Source organism: Chiloscyllium plagiosum, chromosome 19, assembly GCF_004010195.1.
Source record: "Chiloscyllium plagiosum isolate BGI_BamShark_2017 chromosome 19, ASM401019v2, whole genome shotgun sequence".
Lineage (NCBI taxonomy): Eukaryota > Metazoa > Chordata > Chondrichthyes > Orectolobiformes > Hemiscylliidae > Chiloscyllium > Chiloscyllium plagiosum.
The window spans coordinates 29,394,795-29,411,245 of NC_057728.1; the positions used below are offsets into that span (position 1 = coordinate 29,394,795).

General features: G+C 39.6%; 1 protein-coding gene across 2 annotated transcripts in view; it reads left to right on the top strand.

Moving 5' to 3' along the window:
• The window catches only part of LOC122559638 (cat eye syndrome critical region protein 2-like), a 144,723-nt gene that overhangs the window by 84,476 nt on the left and 43,796 nt on the right, over positions 1-16,451 (top strand). For both annotated transcript variants that reach the window (XM_043709441.1, XM_043709444.1), the window contains exons 7-10: positions 5,235-5,410; positions 10,473-10,562; positions 13,687-13,843; positions 14,781-14,910. In XM_043709441.1, coding sequence (XP_043565376.1) covers positions 5,235-5,410; positions 10,473-10,562; positions 13,687-13,843; positions 14,781-14,910 — 553 coding nt within the window. The remainder of the gene's footprint in view (positions 1-5,234; positions 5,411-10,472; positions 10,563-13,686; positions 13,844-14,780; positions 14,911-16,451) is intronic.

Consider the following 16,451-nt stretch of genomic DNA (forward strand, 5'->3'; position numbering starts at 1 on the left):
TGGACACAGCTTTAGAATTAGAGGGGATAAATTCAGAACAGAAATGCGGAGACATTTCTTCAGCCAGAGAGTGGTGGGCCTGTGGAATTCATTGCCACAGAGTGCAGTGGAGGCTGGGACGCTAAATGTCTTCAAGGCAGAAATTGATAAGTTCTTGATGTCACAAGGAATTAAGGGCTACGGGGAGAATGCAGGTAAGTGGAGTTGAAATGCCCATCAGCCATGATTGAATGGCGGAGTGGATTCGATGGACCGAATGGCCTTACTTCCGCTCCTATGTCTTATGGTCTTATGGAAAGTGACACTAAATTCCATTCTTAGTCTCTCACTGGCTCCTATATCAGAATTGTAGAGATGCAAATGGTACTCTTTCAGTGAGCATCTTCAAAGTAAGTTTTTCGTTTAATGTTGTGCTATGTTCTTTTTTTTTAAAATGAGAAGGAACTCATACCTAATATGAATCTCAGAGAATATAGAGTCATTGAGATCTACAGCAGAGAAACAGACCCTTCGGTCCAACTCGTCCATTCCAACCAGATATCCTAAATAAATTTTGTCCCAAGTGTCAGCATTTGGCCCATATCCCTCTAAATCCTTCCTATTCATATACCCATCCAGATGTCTTTTAAATGTTGTAATTGTACCAGCCTCCACCACTTCCTGTGGCAGCTCATTCCATACATACACCACCGGCTGCATGAAAAGGTTGCCCCACATGTCCCTTTTAAATCTTTTCCCTCTCACCTTAAACTTATGCCCTGTAGTTTTGGACTCACCCACCCCAGGGAAAAGACTTTGCTTATTTACCTATCCACACTCCTCTTTCTCTGCACCCCCCCCTCCCCAAAACCATGATTTAAGAAACCTCTATATAAGGTCACCACTCAGCCTGTGACGCTCCAGGGAAAATAGCCCAAGTCTATTCAGCCTGTCCCTATAGCTCAAACCCTCCAACTGTGGCACATCCTTTGTAAATCTTTTCTGAACCCTTTCAAGTTTCACAGCATTCTTCCTAAAGCAGGGACACCAGAATTGTAAGCAGAATTCCAAAAGTGGACTAGTCAATGCCCTGTACAGACGCAACATGACTTCCCAACTCCTATACTCAATGCACTGACCAGTAAAGGCAAGCATCAAACGCGGGTTTCACTATCCTATCTACCTGCAACTCCACTTTCAAGGAACTATGAACCTGCACTCCAAGGTCTCTTTGTTCACTCCCCAGGACCTGAGCATTAAGTGTACAAGCCCTGCCCTGATTTGCCTTTCCAAACTGCAGCATCTCTCATTTATCTAAATTAACCTCTATCTGCCACTTCTCGGCCCATTGGCCATCTGATCAAGATCCCAATGTACCCTGAGGTAACCTTCGCTGTCCACTGCACCTCCAATTTTGTTATCATCTGTAAACTTATTTACCATACCTACTTTGTTCACATCCAAATCATTTTTATGAATGGTGAAAAGCAGTGGGCACAGCACCAAACCTTCTGGCAAACCATTGTTCACAGGCCTCCAATCTGAAAAGCAACCCTTCACCACCACCCTGGGCTTTCCATCTTTGAGCCAGTTCGGTATCCAAATAGCTACTTTTCCCTCTATTCTCTGTGATCTAATCTTGCTAACTAGTCTACCATAAAGTATCTGTCGAACGCCTTACTGAAGTCCATGTAGATCACGTCCACCACTGTGCCCTCATCTTTGTTACTTCTTCAAAAAACTCAATCAAGTTGGTGAGACACAATTTCCCACACACAAAGCCATGTTGACTATCCCTAATCAATCATTGCCTTTCCAAATACAGGTAAATCCTGTCCCTCAGGATTCTCTCCAACAACTTGCCCACCACCAATGTCAAGCTTACTGGTCTATAGTTCCCTGGCTTTTACTTACCACCATTCTTAAACATTGGCACCACATTAGCCAACCTCCAATTTTCTGGCACCTTGCCTGTGGCTATCGATGATACAAATATCTCAGCAAGAGGCCCAGCAATTACTTCCTTAGCTTCCCACAGAGTTGTAGCGTACACCTGATCATGTCTTGGGGATTTATCCACCTTTATACGTCCTAAGACGTCCAGCACTAACTCTTCTGTATTATGGGCATTTTTCAAGATGTTGCTATTTATTTCCCCACATTCAATATCTTCCATGTCCTTCTCCATAGTAAACACTGATGCAAAATACTCTTTTAGTATCTCCTCCATCTCCTGTGAGGTGGCCTTGCTGAATCTTAAGAGGCCCTGTTCTCTACCTCATTACCATTTTGACTTTAATGTATTTATAAAATCTCTGTGGATTCTCCTTCACTCTATTTAGCGAAGCTATCTCATGTCCCCTTTTTGTCCTCCTCTGATTTCTCTCTTAAGTATACTGCTACTACTTTTATACTGTTGTCGGAAATCACTTGATTTCTGCTGTCTACACCTTTCTTATTCTTTCTTATTCTTAACCGAAACCTCTAGTCACCAAGCATTCCCCACACCTACCAGCCTTGCCCTTCACCCTAACAGGAACATACTATCTCCAGCCTCTTGTTATCTCATTTTTGAAGGCTTCCCATTTTCCAACCGTCCCTCTAGGTGCAAACATCTGCCCCCAATCGACTTTTGAAAGTTCTTGTCTAATACCATCAAAACTGGCCTTCCTCCAGTTTACAACGTTAACTTTTAGATCCCATCTATCCTTTTCCATCACTATTTTAAAGCTAATAGAATTATGCTTACTGGCTCCAAAGTGCTCCCCCATTGATACCTCAGTCACCTGCCCAGCCTTATTTTCCAAGAGTGGGTCAAGTTTTGCACCTTCTCTCCGAGGTACATCCACATACTGAATCAGAACATTTTCTTGTACACGCTTAACAAATTCCTCTCCATCTAAACCCTTAACTCTAAGGCAGTCCCAGTCTATGTTTGGAAAGTTAAAATCCCCTACCATAACCACCCTATTATTCTTACAGGTAACCGAGAACTCCTTACAAATTTGTTTCTCAATTTCCTGCTGACTATTGGTGGGTCTGTAGTACAATCCCAATAAGGTGATCATCCCTTCCTTATTTCTCAGTTCCACCCAAATAACTTCCCTGAATGTATTCCCAGGAATATCCTCCCTACAGTTATCGCTAATCGGAAACACCAATCCTCCTCCTCTCATGCACCCCTTTCGGTCCTTCCTATAGCATCTATACCCTGGAACATTAAGCTACCAGTCCTGTCCATCCTTGAACTACGCCTCTGTAATTTCTGTGATATCCCAGTCCCATGTTCCTAGCCATGCCCTGAGTTCAACTGCCTTCCCTGTTAGGCCTCTTGCATTGAAATAAATGCAGTTTAATATATCAGTCCTAGCCCATTCTCTACTTCGTTCCTACCTGCCCTGTCTGTTAGATCTACTCTTTTTTTCTCCCCCAACTGTACCAGTCTCAGACTGATCACTACTATCTCTCAGCACCCCTACAACCAAATTAAATCTTCCCGAGCAGCTCTAGCAAACCTACCTGTCAGTAAATTAGTCACCTTCCCAATTCAGGTGCAATCTGTCCTTATAGAGGTCACCTCCACCCCAGAAGAGATTCCTATGATCCAAAAATGTGAATCCTTCTCCCCTGCACCAGTTCCTCAACCACACATTCATGTGCTCTGTCCTCCATTTTTACCCTCTCTAGCTCATGCCATTAGGATTAATCCAGATAATACTACCTTCAAGGGCCTGCTTTTTAAATTCCTGCCTAACTTCCTATGTCATTAGTTCCAATGTGAACAATGATGTCTGGCTGGCCCCTCTCCCCTTGGAGAATATTCTGCACTCTCTCCAAGATATCTTTGATCTTGGCTCCAGGGAGTCAACATTCTGATGTCTCACTGTCGTCCCCAGAATTGCCTGTCTGTGCCTCCAGCTAGATAGATTGGAACCTGAAGTATCCCTCATTACATTAGAGCTAGTGTCAACACCGGAAACCTGGCTGTCCGTGCTACATTCCTTGAGACTCCTTGAGAGTCCATCACCCTCTACATTTTCCAAAGCAGCATACTTGTTTGGAATGGGGAGAGCCACAGGAGACTCCTGCACTACCTGCCTCCCTCTCTACCTTTCCTGGAGGTCACCCATTTACCTGACTGTGGTTTATCTTCTCCCTGCAACCTCCATCCATCATAACGCCTAGCTCCTGTAACTTCCTTGTTGCCTCTAACTGCAGCTCTAACTGATCCTTGCGATCCAATATGATTCTCAAGCAAACACGCTTCCTGCAGACATAATCATCAGTAACATGGACTCTCTCGTTAATCTCCCACATCCAACAGAAAGAGCACATCACTCTCCTAAAGGCCATCTTTGCACCTTAACAATATACAGACTCAGAAAATAGCAGTGTTACTGCTCTAAGAACAGTGCTACAAGCTAGCTTAGTACTTACCTTTTTATATTTTTAAAGTTTAATTAAGAGACAGATTTCAATAACAACATATAGTCAGAAAGAAAATGCTCTACTCAATATTGTAAATTTACCAAAAGAAAAACAGAATGGTTACATTTTAAAAAGCCGCTTAGCTGCCCCCTGCTGTGAGCTTCCATGCAGCGGTTTCTCCAAGGTCAGCTGTGAATTTTGCCATTTGCTTATTTTTCTTAGAATGAGCTCCAATGTCCAGAGATAGTTGAAAACAGACAGAAAAGGCAGCAGCTGTATAGGTTACTGCTGGGTCAGATAGCAGTGTCGGTTTCTATCTCAGTTTGAATCACTGCTCATGAGTCACTGCCCTTTATTTGTCTTCCTCCTTTTTAAAGTGCTGTTGTTTTGATCTTTTCCCCCCCAAAAGTTCCAAAACAATGCAACAGCTTATAAAACAGTAACTACTGCTCGTAGAATTCAAGGAAATCAGCTCCAATACTGAAAAGGCACACCAAAGTCCTTCTGCGTCTAGGACTGATGACTCATACTATTTGACAGGGTGGTAGATAATACAGTGGGGCACAACAGAAAAGTGTGTCATAGGTTCCTCTGCATACTCTAGTGGGAGGGTCTTCAGGACATAGAATACATATGGCTGAGAATTTTAGTAAGATATATTAATCATCTTGAATTATGCATTTTGGTATCCTCCAGGATTTGTTGTAGTTGACCTGTGATATGCAAGCTCTGCTTCCTCCTCCAAATCAGAAAGAATCAGATGTATTAGATGGCTATTTTAACATGGTGTGTTTGTTGGACTATATTGTTTGAGATTTGCCTTCCAGATCCATTGAAAATGCCTGGAAGTTGTGGCACTTGGGAGCTAGTGTGTCAGACAGAGGAGGAATGGAGGAAATTAACGGAAGGCCTCCAGACAAACACTTCTATTAAAGAAAGACAGCTGCATGCAACTCTCACTGAAGACTTCCTTCCCGAAATTTGCAATATGATTGCTCATAAGGTTTGTTGACAATCTAGCACTTCATGGCAGTGCTCCAGAATTTACCTTGAATAATACAAAATATATAAAGTTTCATGAAATCTTCTATTTCATTTAACAGGAGAAATTGCAACTTAAAGATGTTTTCTCCATTGGAAAATTAGAATAAACGTTTTCAAAGCACATAATATTTAATGTACGTTCAGTTATATACCAAAAAAACTCTTGTTTAATGGATAGTAATCAATTTAGTGAATATGATAATGTGACTGTGGATAGCACTATAACTTGTGGAAACAGCCATCCCAGTGTTACTGTCACTTTTTCTGCAGCGTCTTCGCAATCTTCATCCTGTAGTGAAACACTGGTGCTTAAATAAGTATTAAGGGTGTGATTAACTGTACTCTCCCTTGTAATAATCGGTCAGCTCTCAAGATTGCACAGAAGGTATTTGAACAAATGTAATTTAAAGCAAATGTCTATAAAGGAGAATGTGATTATTGCTCTTGAGCTGCCTTAATAGCAGAATGAGTAAATGCTATATTAACCTGTTTGATCACAGTTCAGATCTTGGTTCAACTCCATTGGTGTCAGTTGATGAGTTTCCTCAAATTACCTGTTGCCTGGGTAATTTGGCTGCAGCGCTCAAAAGGGCTTCCAGTTGGAGGCACTTACCAATTATATCTTGCTATTTAAACCTTCAGTTTCCAGCCTTGCTATGGGTAAAAAGTAGTGATGGTGTTTAGAAATTGTGGAAGATGCAAAAATCACTTTGCTTGACTCAGCATATTAAGAATGTTTTGTTTAGGCAAAGTTTGGGGGCTGGTGGCAAAAGATGGTTAAAAAGCAATGATGCAAAGTCATTCCACCATTTCATTAAGTGAAAATTAAAGTGGTCTTTTGAAATATGTTGAAAAGCATGTTTAGTGAATAGTGTAGCTTACTAAACAAAACCTTTATTTGTTTTAAATTAGCTTCCAGAAATACTTTACTTTCTGTCCAAGAATGTTGGTTTGGTTCTTGATCCATTTCTAGATCGTGAAGTACTTTTAAAATATTAATATTCTGAGTGTTGAAAGAGCACTCATGTGAGAAACCCATCTCAAATTATGATTTCAATAAAGCTGAGCAAACCAACACTCAAATGGACTTAGAAAAGTCAGGCAAGATTATTAACTCGAACCTCAACCAGGCCATAAACCATTATATTTTCTGTCAAGATCTACAGTGGCCGAGTTGCATACATTATATTAATTGTATAATTCAAAAGGTAACACATGCACCAACTAGATTGACCCACATGACTGGCCGATATTAGAAGAAAATGAGGACTACAGATGCTGGAGAGTCCGAGTCGAAAAGCGTGGCACGAGAAAAAGCACAGCAGGTCAGGCAGCATCCAAAGAGCAGGAGAGTCGATGTTTTGGGCATTAGCCCTTCGTTAGGAATGTGGCAGGAGAAGTGGACTGCAAGATATGTAGCGGGGATGAGGGGGAGCTGGGGGATGAGTGATGGCAATAGGTGGATGCGGGTAGGAGATGATTATGTAAGGTCAGTGGGGAGGATGGAGTGGATGTGTGGGAAGAAAGATGGACAGGTAGGTCAGGTCAAGAAGGCATTCCACTTTTTGATTCTGGCTAGTATTAGCTGCAGGATACCCAGTAATAAATTGGTCATTTAGCTGGCTTTACACCTGAAAAGCAGAAGCAAAATTCAACTATATACACCCCAAGTTGGTCTCTAAGATTTATTGCCAACTGGGATAAGGGTACAAGAGCAGATCAAAGGTATTGAGTCCTCCACTACTGATGCTCAGTAGCAGCAAAGTAAAACATCTACAAAATGCACAGCAGAAATTCACCAAGGCTGCTTAGATCATACCTTTGAAATCCAGGACCACTACCATTTATACTGACAGTGTTGCCAATATTTGGGAAGACCAACACCTTCAAGTTCTTCTTGAACCCACTTCCCATTCTGACTTCATCCAGCCAGCAATATCTACATCTCAGGAATGATTTTTTAAAAATAACTCAGATTGTTTTGAGAGAATTGAGTTCCAGTTCACAAGACATGGGTACCAGTATTCAGGAGAGGGGATCTGTGCATTTGGGCTGATCTACACCTGAACCTTGCTGGTGTTTGAGTGAGTGAGCCACATAGATAGGGAAGTAGAGAGAGACTTGGAATAGTAACAGATGAGGGATCAAACTTGGGTAGATGTGGCGAATTAAGGATGAGTCAAGGCAGAAGAGCAATAATCAGAGAATGGCAGGGAAAAATAAGAATACATTAATAATCAAAATAGGCTTCCATATATAGCAAAGAGACAAAACTAAAGACTATGTATCTGAATGCACACAGCATTCACGCTGGTGCACTTCCAAGTAAATAAATGTGATCTGATAGCCACTACAGGGACATAGTTGCAGAATAACCAGAATTGAGTCCTGAATATTGAGAGGATTTGACAATAAAGCAGAATAGGAAGCCAAATAAAGATGGAGGGGTAACATCATTAATTAAAGATGGCATTGACTCTTTGGTTAAGGATGACCTTGAATTAGGAGATCAGAATATCGTAGTAGTTTGTTTGGAGGTGAGGAATAGTAAAGGAAAGAAGTCACTAATGGGAGTGGTTTACAGACCAGTTAACAGTAATTACAATATAGGATGAAAGTAAGGTAACTAAAAGGAAATATTGGACAGTTATGCAAAAGGAATGGCAATAATGTGAGTGATTTTAGTATATGTTTTTAACTGGATGAATCAAGTTAGGAATGGTGGCATGGAAAAGGATTCCATAGAATGCTTTAGATAGAGATCCTTTGAGTAACACAGTCAAACAGCAGGTTTATATTAGACTCCGTCGTGTAATGAGACAGGAATAACTAATGATGTCAGAGTGAAGGGTGTTCTAGGTAATAACATGATTGAATCTTAATCCAGTTTAAAAAGAAAAGTGTGTCTAAGACTTCTATGTCAAACCTAAATAAGGGCAAGAAAGCTGACCTAGCTGAAGTGAATGGGGTTACTCGTCTAGGGGATTGATCAATACAGAAGTGTCAAATGTGTACAAAGGGATACTCGGAATAATCAAGGTAAATGTATTCGTGTTGTAAAGAAAAATTACAAAGGGATGACCCAATATCCCTACTTAACTAAAGTTAGGGGAACCATCCAATTTAAGGCAAAAGTATACAATTACGCAAAGATGAGTGGTTGCTCAGATTATAAAGAACAGCAGATGTGACTAGAACATCATTATTGAGAAGACTTCTGGTTCAGTTGAAGTTCAAGTTATAAGTTTGCTTGCTGAGCTGGAAGATTTGTTTTCGTCACCATGCTAGGTAACATCATCAGTGAGCCTCTGGTGAAGCTGGTGTACAGTCCTGCTTTCTATTTATGCGACTTGGTCTGTTAAGGTGGGTGATATCATTTCTGGATCTTTTTTTTCCAGAGGTTGGTAAATGTGGTCTAAATCGAATTCCAAGCCCTCAAACCGGAACTCCATCAATAAAGTTAAAAATCACACAACACCAGGTTATAGTTCACCAGGTTTAATTGGAAGCACAGTAGCTTTCGGAGTGCCGCCCCTTCATCAGGTGGTTGTGGTTCCATCAATAAATGCATCGATTTGGACCCCATTTACCAACCTCTGAGAACAAGAACTGGAAATGATATCACCTACTGTAACAGACCAAGATGCACAAATATGAAGCGGGATAGAACACCAGTGCTTGCCTGGAGACTCACTGATGATGTTACCTAGCATGGTGGCGAAACAAATGAAAACAAATCTTCCAGGTCAGCGAGCAAACTTACAACCTGTGACTAGAATGTTAATTAAGAGGAAGAAATTAGTAGGTAGAATCTTCTCAACTTTTGACACAGGCAATGGGGCATAATTTGGGAAAATTGAGTGGGATTGGCAGAAAAGAGATCCTCAGCAACAAAAGCAAAAACAAAAAGCAAAAACTTACCAAGTTTTATACAGCTGGGGAGGAATAGGTGATAGGCCTTTTTTTTTCCTTTTTTTTGCATTAGCATCTCTTTGTTAGTTATCTTGCCTCATTTTTATGCAGTTTCCCATTCACCCACTCACTACATTGAAGCTAAATGGTAACTATTCCTGTCATGGACGTCAGAGCAGGTACTTGGGGACTCCAGTTCACCATTTATTCCTCTGGTCATCCAACCTGGTTCAGGGTTAGTGTTTCCTTATCACAACACTCTAGGCAATAGATTGTGCTCAGTCTTGGAAGTCCAGTGCAGCCAGTTCAGAGAACTGTGTGTAGATCAGTTAGGGATCTGGCCACTCAGCAGTCAGGGTTGTCTAACTGTCTGCAGTGTGGGGCATGATCAATTCTAGGAATCTGCTCAGTGGCAGTCAAGGCCAATTCAATCTGAGGCCAAACATGAACTGCCAAAGATCACAGAATAATAATTGGAAACAGGTCAGTGTTCATTTCCCTAATGCAGGAGTGCTGAGAATGGTTGCTACTGTATTCGAACTCTTATTCAGTCACTTTGTAAAGATTGATGATTGAGCCTTGGGTATGTTTAGCCCACAGAACTCTGACTTATTATTTGAACTCCGTTATTTTTCTACCTGCAAAATTATTAACCTTAGCAGTCAGAACACTCCTCCTCACTTCATCTCATGCCAAAATCTTAGTACATTAAATCATCTGATTTATTACTAACATACTACTCATGGCAGATATGGATTGAGTTGTTGTTGTGCAGCACCCATGCATATCAAAATCACCCTGCTTTCTTGTGAGAAGTTGATTTATTTCTATAAGAATGATTGGCTGAGTTTTGGAGTGATGGGTAGCATCATGGTAATGGCTTCATATAAAAACAAAATAGTGAGTTGGATTGACCCAGCAGGGCAAACGGAAATCAAAAGTTGTAATGATTAGTTTACGATGACTGACAAGTATCAGAATATAGTCTGTGATCAATCTATCAGGTCTGTATCCGAAAGGGGGTTATAGCAGTGCCAAGCATGGTCATTAACAGGCTGTCTGTAATAGCTGTGTGTTAGACCTCTGACCCCTCTTGCTTTCATTTCCAGGAGAAACAGCTGCAGAAGAAGCTGTCTGAAATGGCTCCCAGGAGAATTTCTGACCGCCTGACCCTAAAACGGTTGCAGCAGGAGGAAGAGGTAAAGCAGATCAGGTTTCAAAATATCAGTTTTGAAGCTAAACTTGGTCATTCTATTAACGCTCATAAAACTCTCTGGGATTTAAATTCCTCTTCAGTCGCTGATCTCAGCAACTGATCGATGAGTTTTCATTGAATTGAGCATTTCATTTGAAATCTACAATGGTATTTAGCATACGTGATGATCTTGGAGGCATTCTGGATTCCAGCACTCCTTTTAAAGAAACAGTTAAGTTAATTGTGCCAAATGATTAAATATCAAACAATTTCAAAAATACCTGGAAGAATTTAAGACTGCTTTGACAAGCAAAATAAGTCTTTTCCTTCATTGTTACCCCTGAACACACATGCAGAAATAATGCAGTTGCGCAATCATTTAAGGGATGTGTGAAACTTGCTCAGTAAAGAATTGCCTCTGATTTTTTTTTTCTCTTCCCTGCCTGTGGGGAAATATCCAGCCTCAGCTTGCATCATGCAACAAGGATCTGCCTGAGATTGGAAATTCAGTAATGTGAACAATAATACTGGCTTTTTTGAACTAAATGGTTAACCACACAAGTATTGCATCATTTTATCCAGTTCTTTTGTTGATTTGGGTATCAGCAACATTCATTATTGTATTGTTTTGGATCAGTTGAATGAGCAACAGTCATTGAGACTAAGACGACTCTGGCTTTGTTTCAAGTTGATACAGTTTATGTAATTTATATATAGTTAGCGGGTTCCTAACTAGTAGTCTCTATTGGAAGTGTTTTTTTTTAATTCATTCTGTGGATGAGGGCATCACTGGCTAGGCCAGCATTTATTATCCATTCCTAGTTGCCCACAGTTAAGAGTGCAAACGCATTGCTGTGGGTCTGGAGTCATATGTAGGCTGGATCAGGTAAGAATGGCAGTTTCTTTCCCTAAAGGACATTAGTTGACTAGATGTTTTTTTTTTCGGACAATCGATGTCAGAATCTTAGTTCCAAACTCCTAATAAAAGCTCTGGAGAAAGGCAATTACCTGGGACTGTGCCCAAGCAAAGAATCAACAGCTTCAAGAAGAGTGAGTGAAAAATCCTTGTGCATCAATGTCATGTATGAACTTAGAATTATTTAAGTTTTTTTTTCTGGAGGAACTGGAGAAAAGCCTCATTATATTGCAAACTGGAACTATTAACCACTATCACCAACAGATTTGTTTGCAGCTAAATCTATTACATTAAATGCATCCAAATAAATGGTGTAAATTGGAAGTTACTCAAATGTGGTGTATGGGTTTCAATTTGGACTTGTTCCAAAATTTTTTGGGTTTGCAGCAAAAGAGATGTTTCCTCTTCACTGACCAAGTCTCACATGTACCTTAAATGGTGTGCAACCGCAGTATTTCTGCACGTGTGTTCAGGGATAACAATGAAGGGAAAGACATGATTTGCTTGTCAAAGCAGTCATAAATTCTTACAGATACCTTTGAAGTTGTTTGATATTTAATCATTTGGCGCAATTAATTTAACTGTTTCTTTAAAGGAGTGCTGGAATGCCTCCATCATGTATTCTAAGTACAGCCAAAGATTTCAACTGAGATGCTCAATTCAGTGAAAAACAATCCATCTGTAACTGAGATCAGCTACTGAGGAGGAATTTAAACCTCTCCTTGGAACTGAAATACAGCCTCACATATGTCTCATATGTTCCCTGACAAACCTTTGACAGTTTACTGCAACATTGAATACTGGGGACATGCATAGCTTCTTAATGGTGCTCTTTACTCTCAAAAGTGGAATGCATAACTCTTTTCAATTGTTCAATAGAGGAAACACAATACTAAAATTGTAGTTCAAATTGTTTTGGAAATGTTACAAAGGGTAAAACTTCCCAGTTAAGCTTTCACTCAAATTTTTGGTCAACTGCAAAGTACTCTAGGAAACTGAACATTACAGAAGCAGTCCTAAGGTATATTCCTTTTTCGCTTGGAGATGGAGACCAATTTCTAGAAGCAACAAAAGAATTCTTTCTCACAAGGCAGGCAATAATGTTAATCAATTTTGCCCTTTTGGATAGAGAATGTATAAATGGTAGGCTTCACTCCATTCTGGTACTTTAAGCTTTTCACACATGACTTGCAGAGCAACTAGTTAGCTTTAGCAACAACCTCTAAATACATGAATAGATATTACTTTTTTTAAAGAATTCGAAAGCCTGAGGGAATTTCTGATGCAATTAACTTCAGTCCAGGAATTTATCTCAATCAGATAGCTCCCCTTAGCACTAGATTTCCCTAGATTGTGTGCAAAAATCAGTACACAGACTAAATCAAAAGAAGTGTTTTTGGAATACAGCTGACTGTAGCTAAAGTAGAGTTCGATCCAATTTAACACTAGCAATATCAGCACATTGTGGTGGAATTGAGCAAAGCTATCCAGAAGATCAGAGAACTTTAAAAGTTGGTGAGCTATGCCCAAAACTATTGGCATTCATGTTTTACAATAATTTGAGTTTTAATTTGCCTATATCAGATCCACCCAACAAAGCCGGCCCGTCCCACGGTCAAAATTGAAAGTTTTCACCGTGACTCAAAAACGCTGTTCGCATGGCTTTCATATTTCTAGGCACACAGGCACTCGTAGTCATTTGAAAAAAGCTTTAATAAGAAACTGACCAGTACTCATCAGTAATTCAGAATATTTTGTTTTGAAATCACTTTTATTGACTTACATAGTTTTACTTAGTTGAATGACTGGACACCTTTAAAAATGCTTATTTTTGGCGATAATAATAATTTTCAGCTGCTTTAAGAACATTCTATCAGGCTGCCACTTTTAAATATATCAAGGAATATCTTTAAGTGCAAAGGGAAGAAAAACAAACCATGTGTTTTGTTATGCTGTACTATAGCTTCAATTCACCAAATGTTTTATGTTTCCAATTATGCAAATTATTTTCACCTATATGTAGAACTGAACTAAACAACACAATTTTGAGTGCAATTTAGCTCAACATCATGATCACATGTGAAGCATAATTCTAATCTGCTATATTTTGGTCTACCTAAACTTTCAGAGAAAAACATATCAAAGAGAAACCTTATGTAATGATGCCCTGTTGCTGATATAAAAGCCAATTAGGTATTAATGCATATTTCAGGAAAAAATGTCTGCAATTGCAAAGGTAGAAGAACAGAAACGAAGAGAAGAGGAAGCAGAACGTCAATTACTTTTGGCTGTGCAGAAAAAGGAACAAGAGCAACTCATGGAAGAAGAGAGGAGGAGGGAGTTTGAAGAAAGAGTCAAAGCTGTAGAAGGTATAAAAATCTGGAATGACAAGCAATAGAGAAGTTGCAGTGAGTGGTTCATGAAGCAGGAATGCAGCCACCAGACTGTTGCTGGTTTCTGCCCATAATTACGCAGCACTGCCCAAAAGTAAAGAATGTTGTTGGATACACGTTAGCTCTTTATTGAAATAAAAGAGATTTTGGCAAAGTTTGTTTATGTGGATGACCTTGAGCTTGGAGAATAAGATGTTGTTTTTGTACCTTTGTGCTCTGCCCTACATTAGCCCTGATGTAGTAGGCAACTGTTTGCAAATTGACAAAATCACAAACTCTAAAGTGCACCCCTATCGTAACAATGTTTATTCTGTGAATAATATGGTTATTTCCACGTGGTGGGAGGGTTTTGTGGGATTGTCAGCATAAGATGAGGATGACACCCACGCCCACCTGATACAAATATGCCACTGAATGCAAACCTATAATTCAGGGCTGGCTCTCCTGTCTATAGTTACTAGAACTTTCAGGCAACCTACAGCTTTTACCCTGATATAGGAATGCTAACACTAATCTAAAGTTTCAGTACAATGCTAACAATGGTAAATAATTAAGTTGGCATGGAATAAGGGTATTCAAGAAAGTTGAAAAATGTGTTGTATATTTTATTCTTTAATTATCACCAATCTGAAATGAGACAACGTACATCTAATGTCCAAATTCATCCATTTTGTCTCTTGAGTTATTGGAAATCTGTAACATCTCCAGATGGAAATTTCAACAATTAGTTTCTGTTTTTGAAAGATCTTGCCATTTATATTCCAGTGTTATAATTTGATTTTCAAGTAAATAGGTTATTTTTGTTTAGTTATTTTGATCTTTAAGCTAAAGGTGCATCTATCTCCCAAGGTATGCTTGCACATTCCTAAACTTTTCAAATGTTGTAAATATCAATTTTCTGCTTTATCTACAGGCCGTGCTAAAAGAAGGAAGATGAGAGAAGAGCGAGCCTGGTTACTATCTCAGGGAAAAGAATTGCCTCCTGAACTTTTGAACCTTGAACCACTGTTCCCTAAAAAGAAAGATAAGAAGACAAAAGACTTGTATGTATTTTCTTGCGCAGGTGGATAGTGAAAGCTGAGTTTGTCTTATATACAGTCACTGATTCTTCATGAAAATAGCAAAAGATAATAAAATTTACGTAAAGCCTTAACGTGGAAGAAGTTGTTTAATGGTTAATGGAATCAAGCTGGAAAACCCCATCTGGATGATATTTATGAGACTGATAATTAAATGAGAGAGAGAATTGCATGGTTCTTCAAATTGAATTAAAGGAATTATTATGCACATGAGGGTGGAAGCCATATGGCAGCCATGCTTTCTCATCAATGAGAATTCAACCATGCCTTTAGTTTCTGGTTGTAGACAAAAAGGGAATTGCATCTCCAGTATAATGTTTTAATATTAACATTCAAAACAGTTGCCTTTCAGCTACTACTTAACAGCATTAGTAAAGTCCACCAGACTAATAGAATTTTAAATTACAATTTATGCGAAAAGCTGAGATAGAAATATTACATTTGTATGTTTCTGACGAGAAGCCTCACCAGTCAGGAACTACACTACAGTTTCTATTCATTATATACAATTTGCAATATTTACCCATTTTAAGTCAACTTGTCTGTGATGGTTTCAGTATGTTGTACGTGAGCCTTATTTCAATTAACTTAACCTAATCTTATCACAATATCTTTCCATTTCTTTCTCCCTCATGTAATTATCTAACTTACTCTTATAGGCATCTATACTATTACATTACATGTTGTGTGTAGCATGTTTCAAATTCTAACCATGTATATAATTTCCCAAATCAGCCCCCAACAGGTGAAGTTCCAAATTAAAAGTGCACAGTTAATAAGTTTACCATTTGAGCAAAGCTATGTTCATTCTCCACAACAAAATAGCATTGTGCATTTAGAGGTCAACTTCCTGAATGTTTCATCATTCAAACACTCTTCTGCTTCTCATAGAGTCAAAGAGATGTACAGCATGGAAACAGACCCTTTGGTCCAATACGTCCATGCCGACCAGATATCCCAACCCAATCTAGTCTCACCTGCCAGCACCCGGCCCATATCCCTCCAAACTCTTCCTATCCATATACCCATTGAAATACCTCTTAAATGTTGCAATTGTACCAGCCTCCAACACTTTTTCTGGCAGCTCATTCCATACACGTACCACCTCTGTGTGAAACAGTTGCCCCGTAGGTCTCTTTTATATCTTTCCCCTCTCACCCTAAACCTATGCCCTCTAATTCTGGATTCCCCGACCCCAGGGAAAAGACTTTGCCTATTTACCCTATCCATGCCCCTCATAATTTTGTAAACCTCTATAAGATTAGATTAGATCCTCCGACGATCCAGGGAAAACAGCCCTAGCCTGTTCAACATCTCCCTATGGCTCAAATCCTCCAACCCTGGCAATATCCTTGTAAATCCTTTCTGAACCCTTTCAAGTTTCACAACATCCTTCCAATAGGAAGGAGACCAGAATTGCAGCAATATTCCAAAGTGGCCTAACCAATGTCCTGTACAACCACAACATGACCTCACAACTCCTGTACTCAACACTCTGACCAATA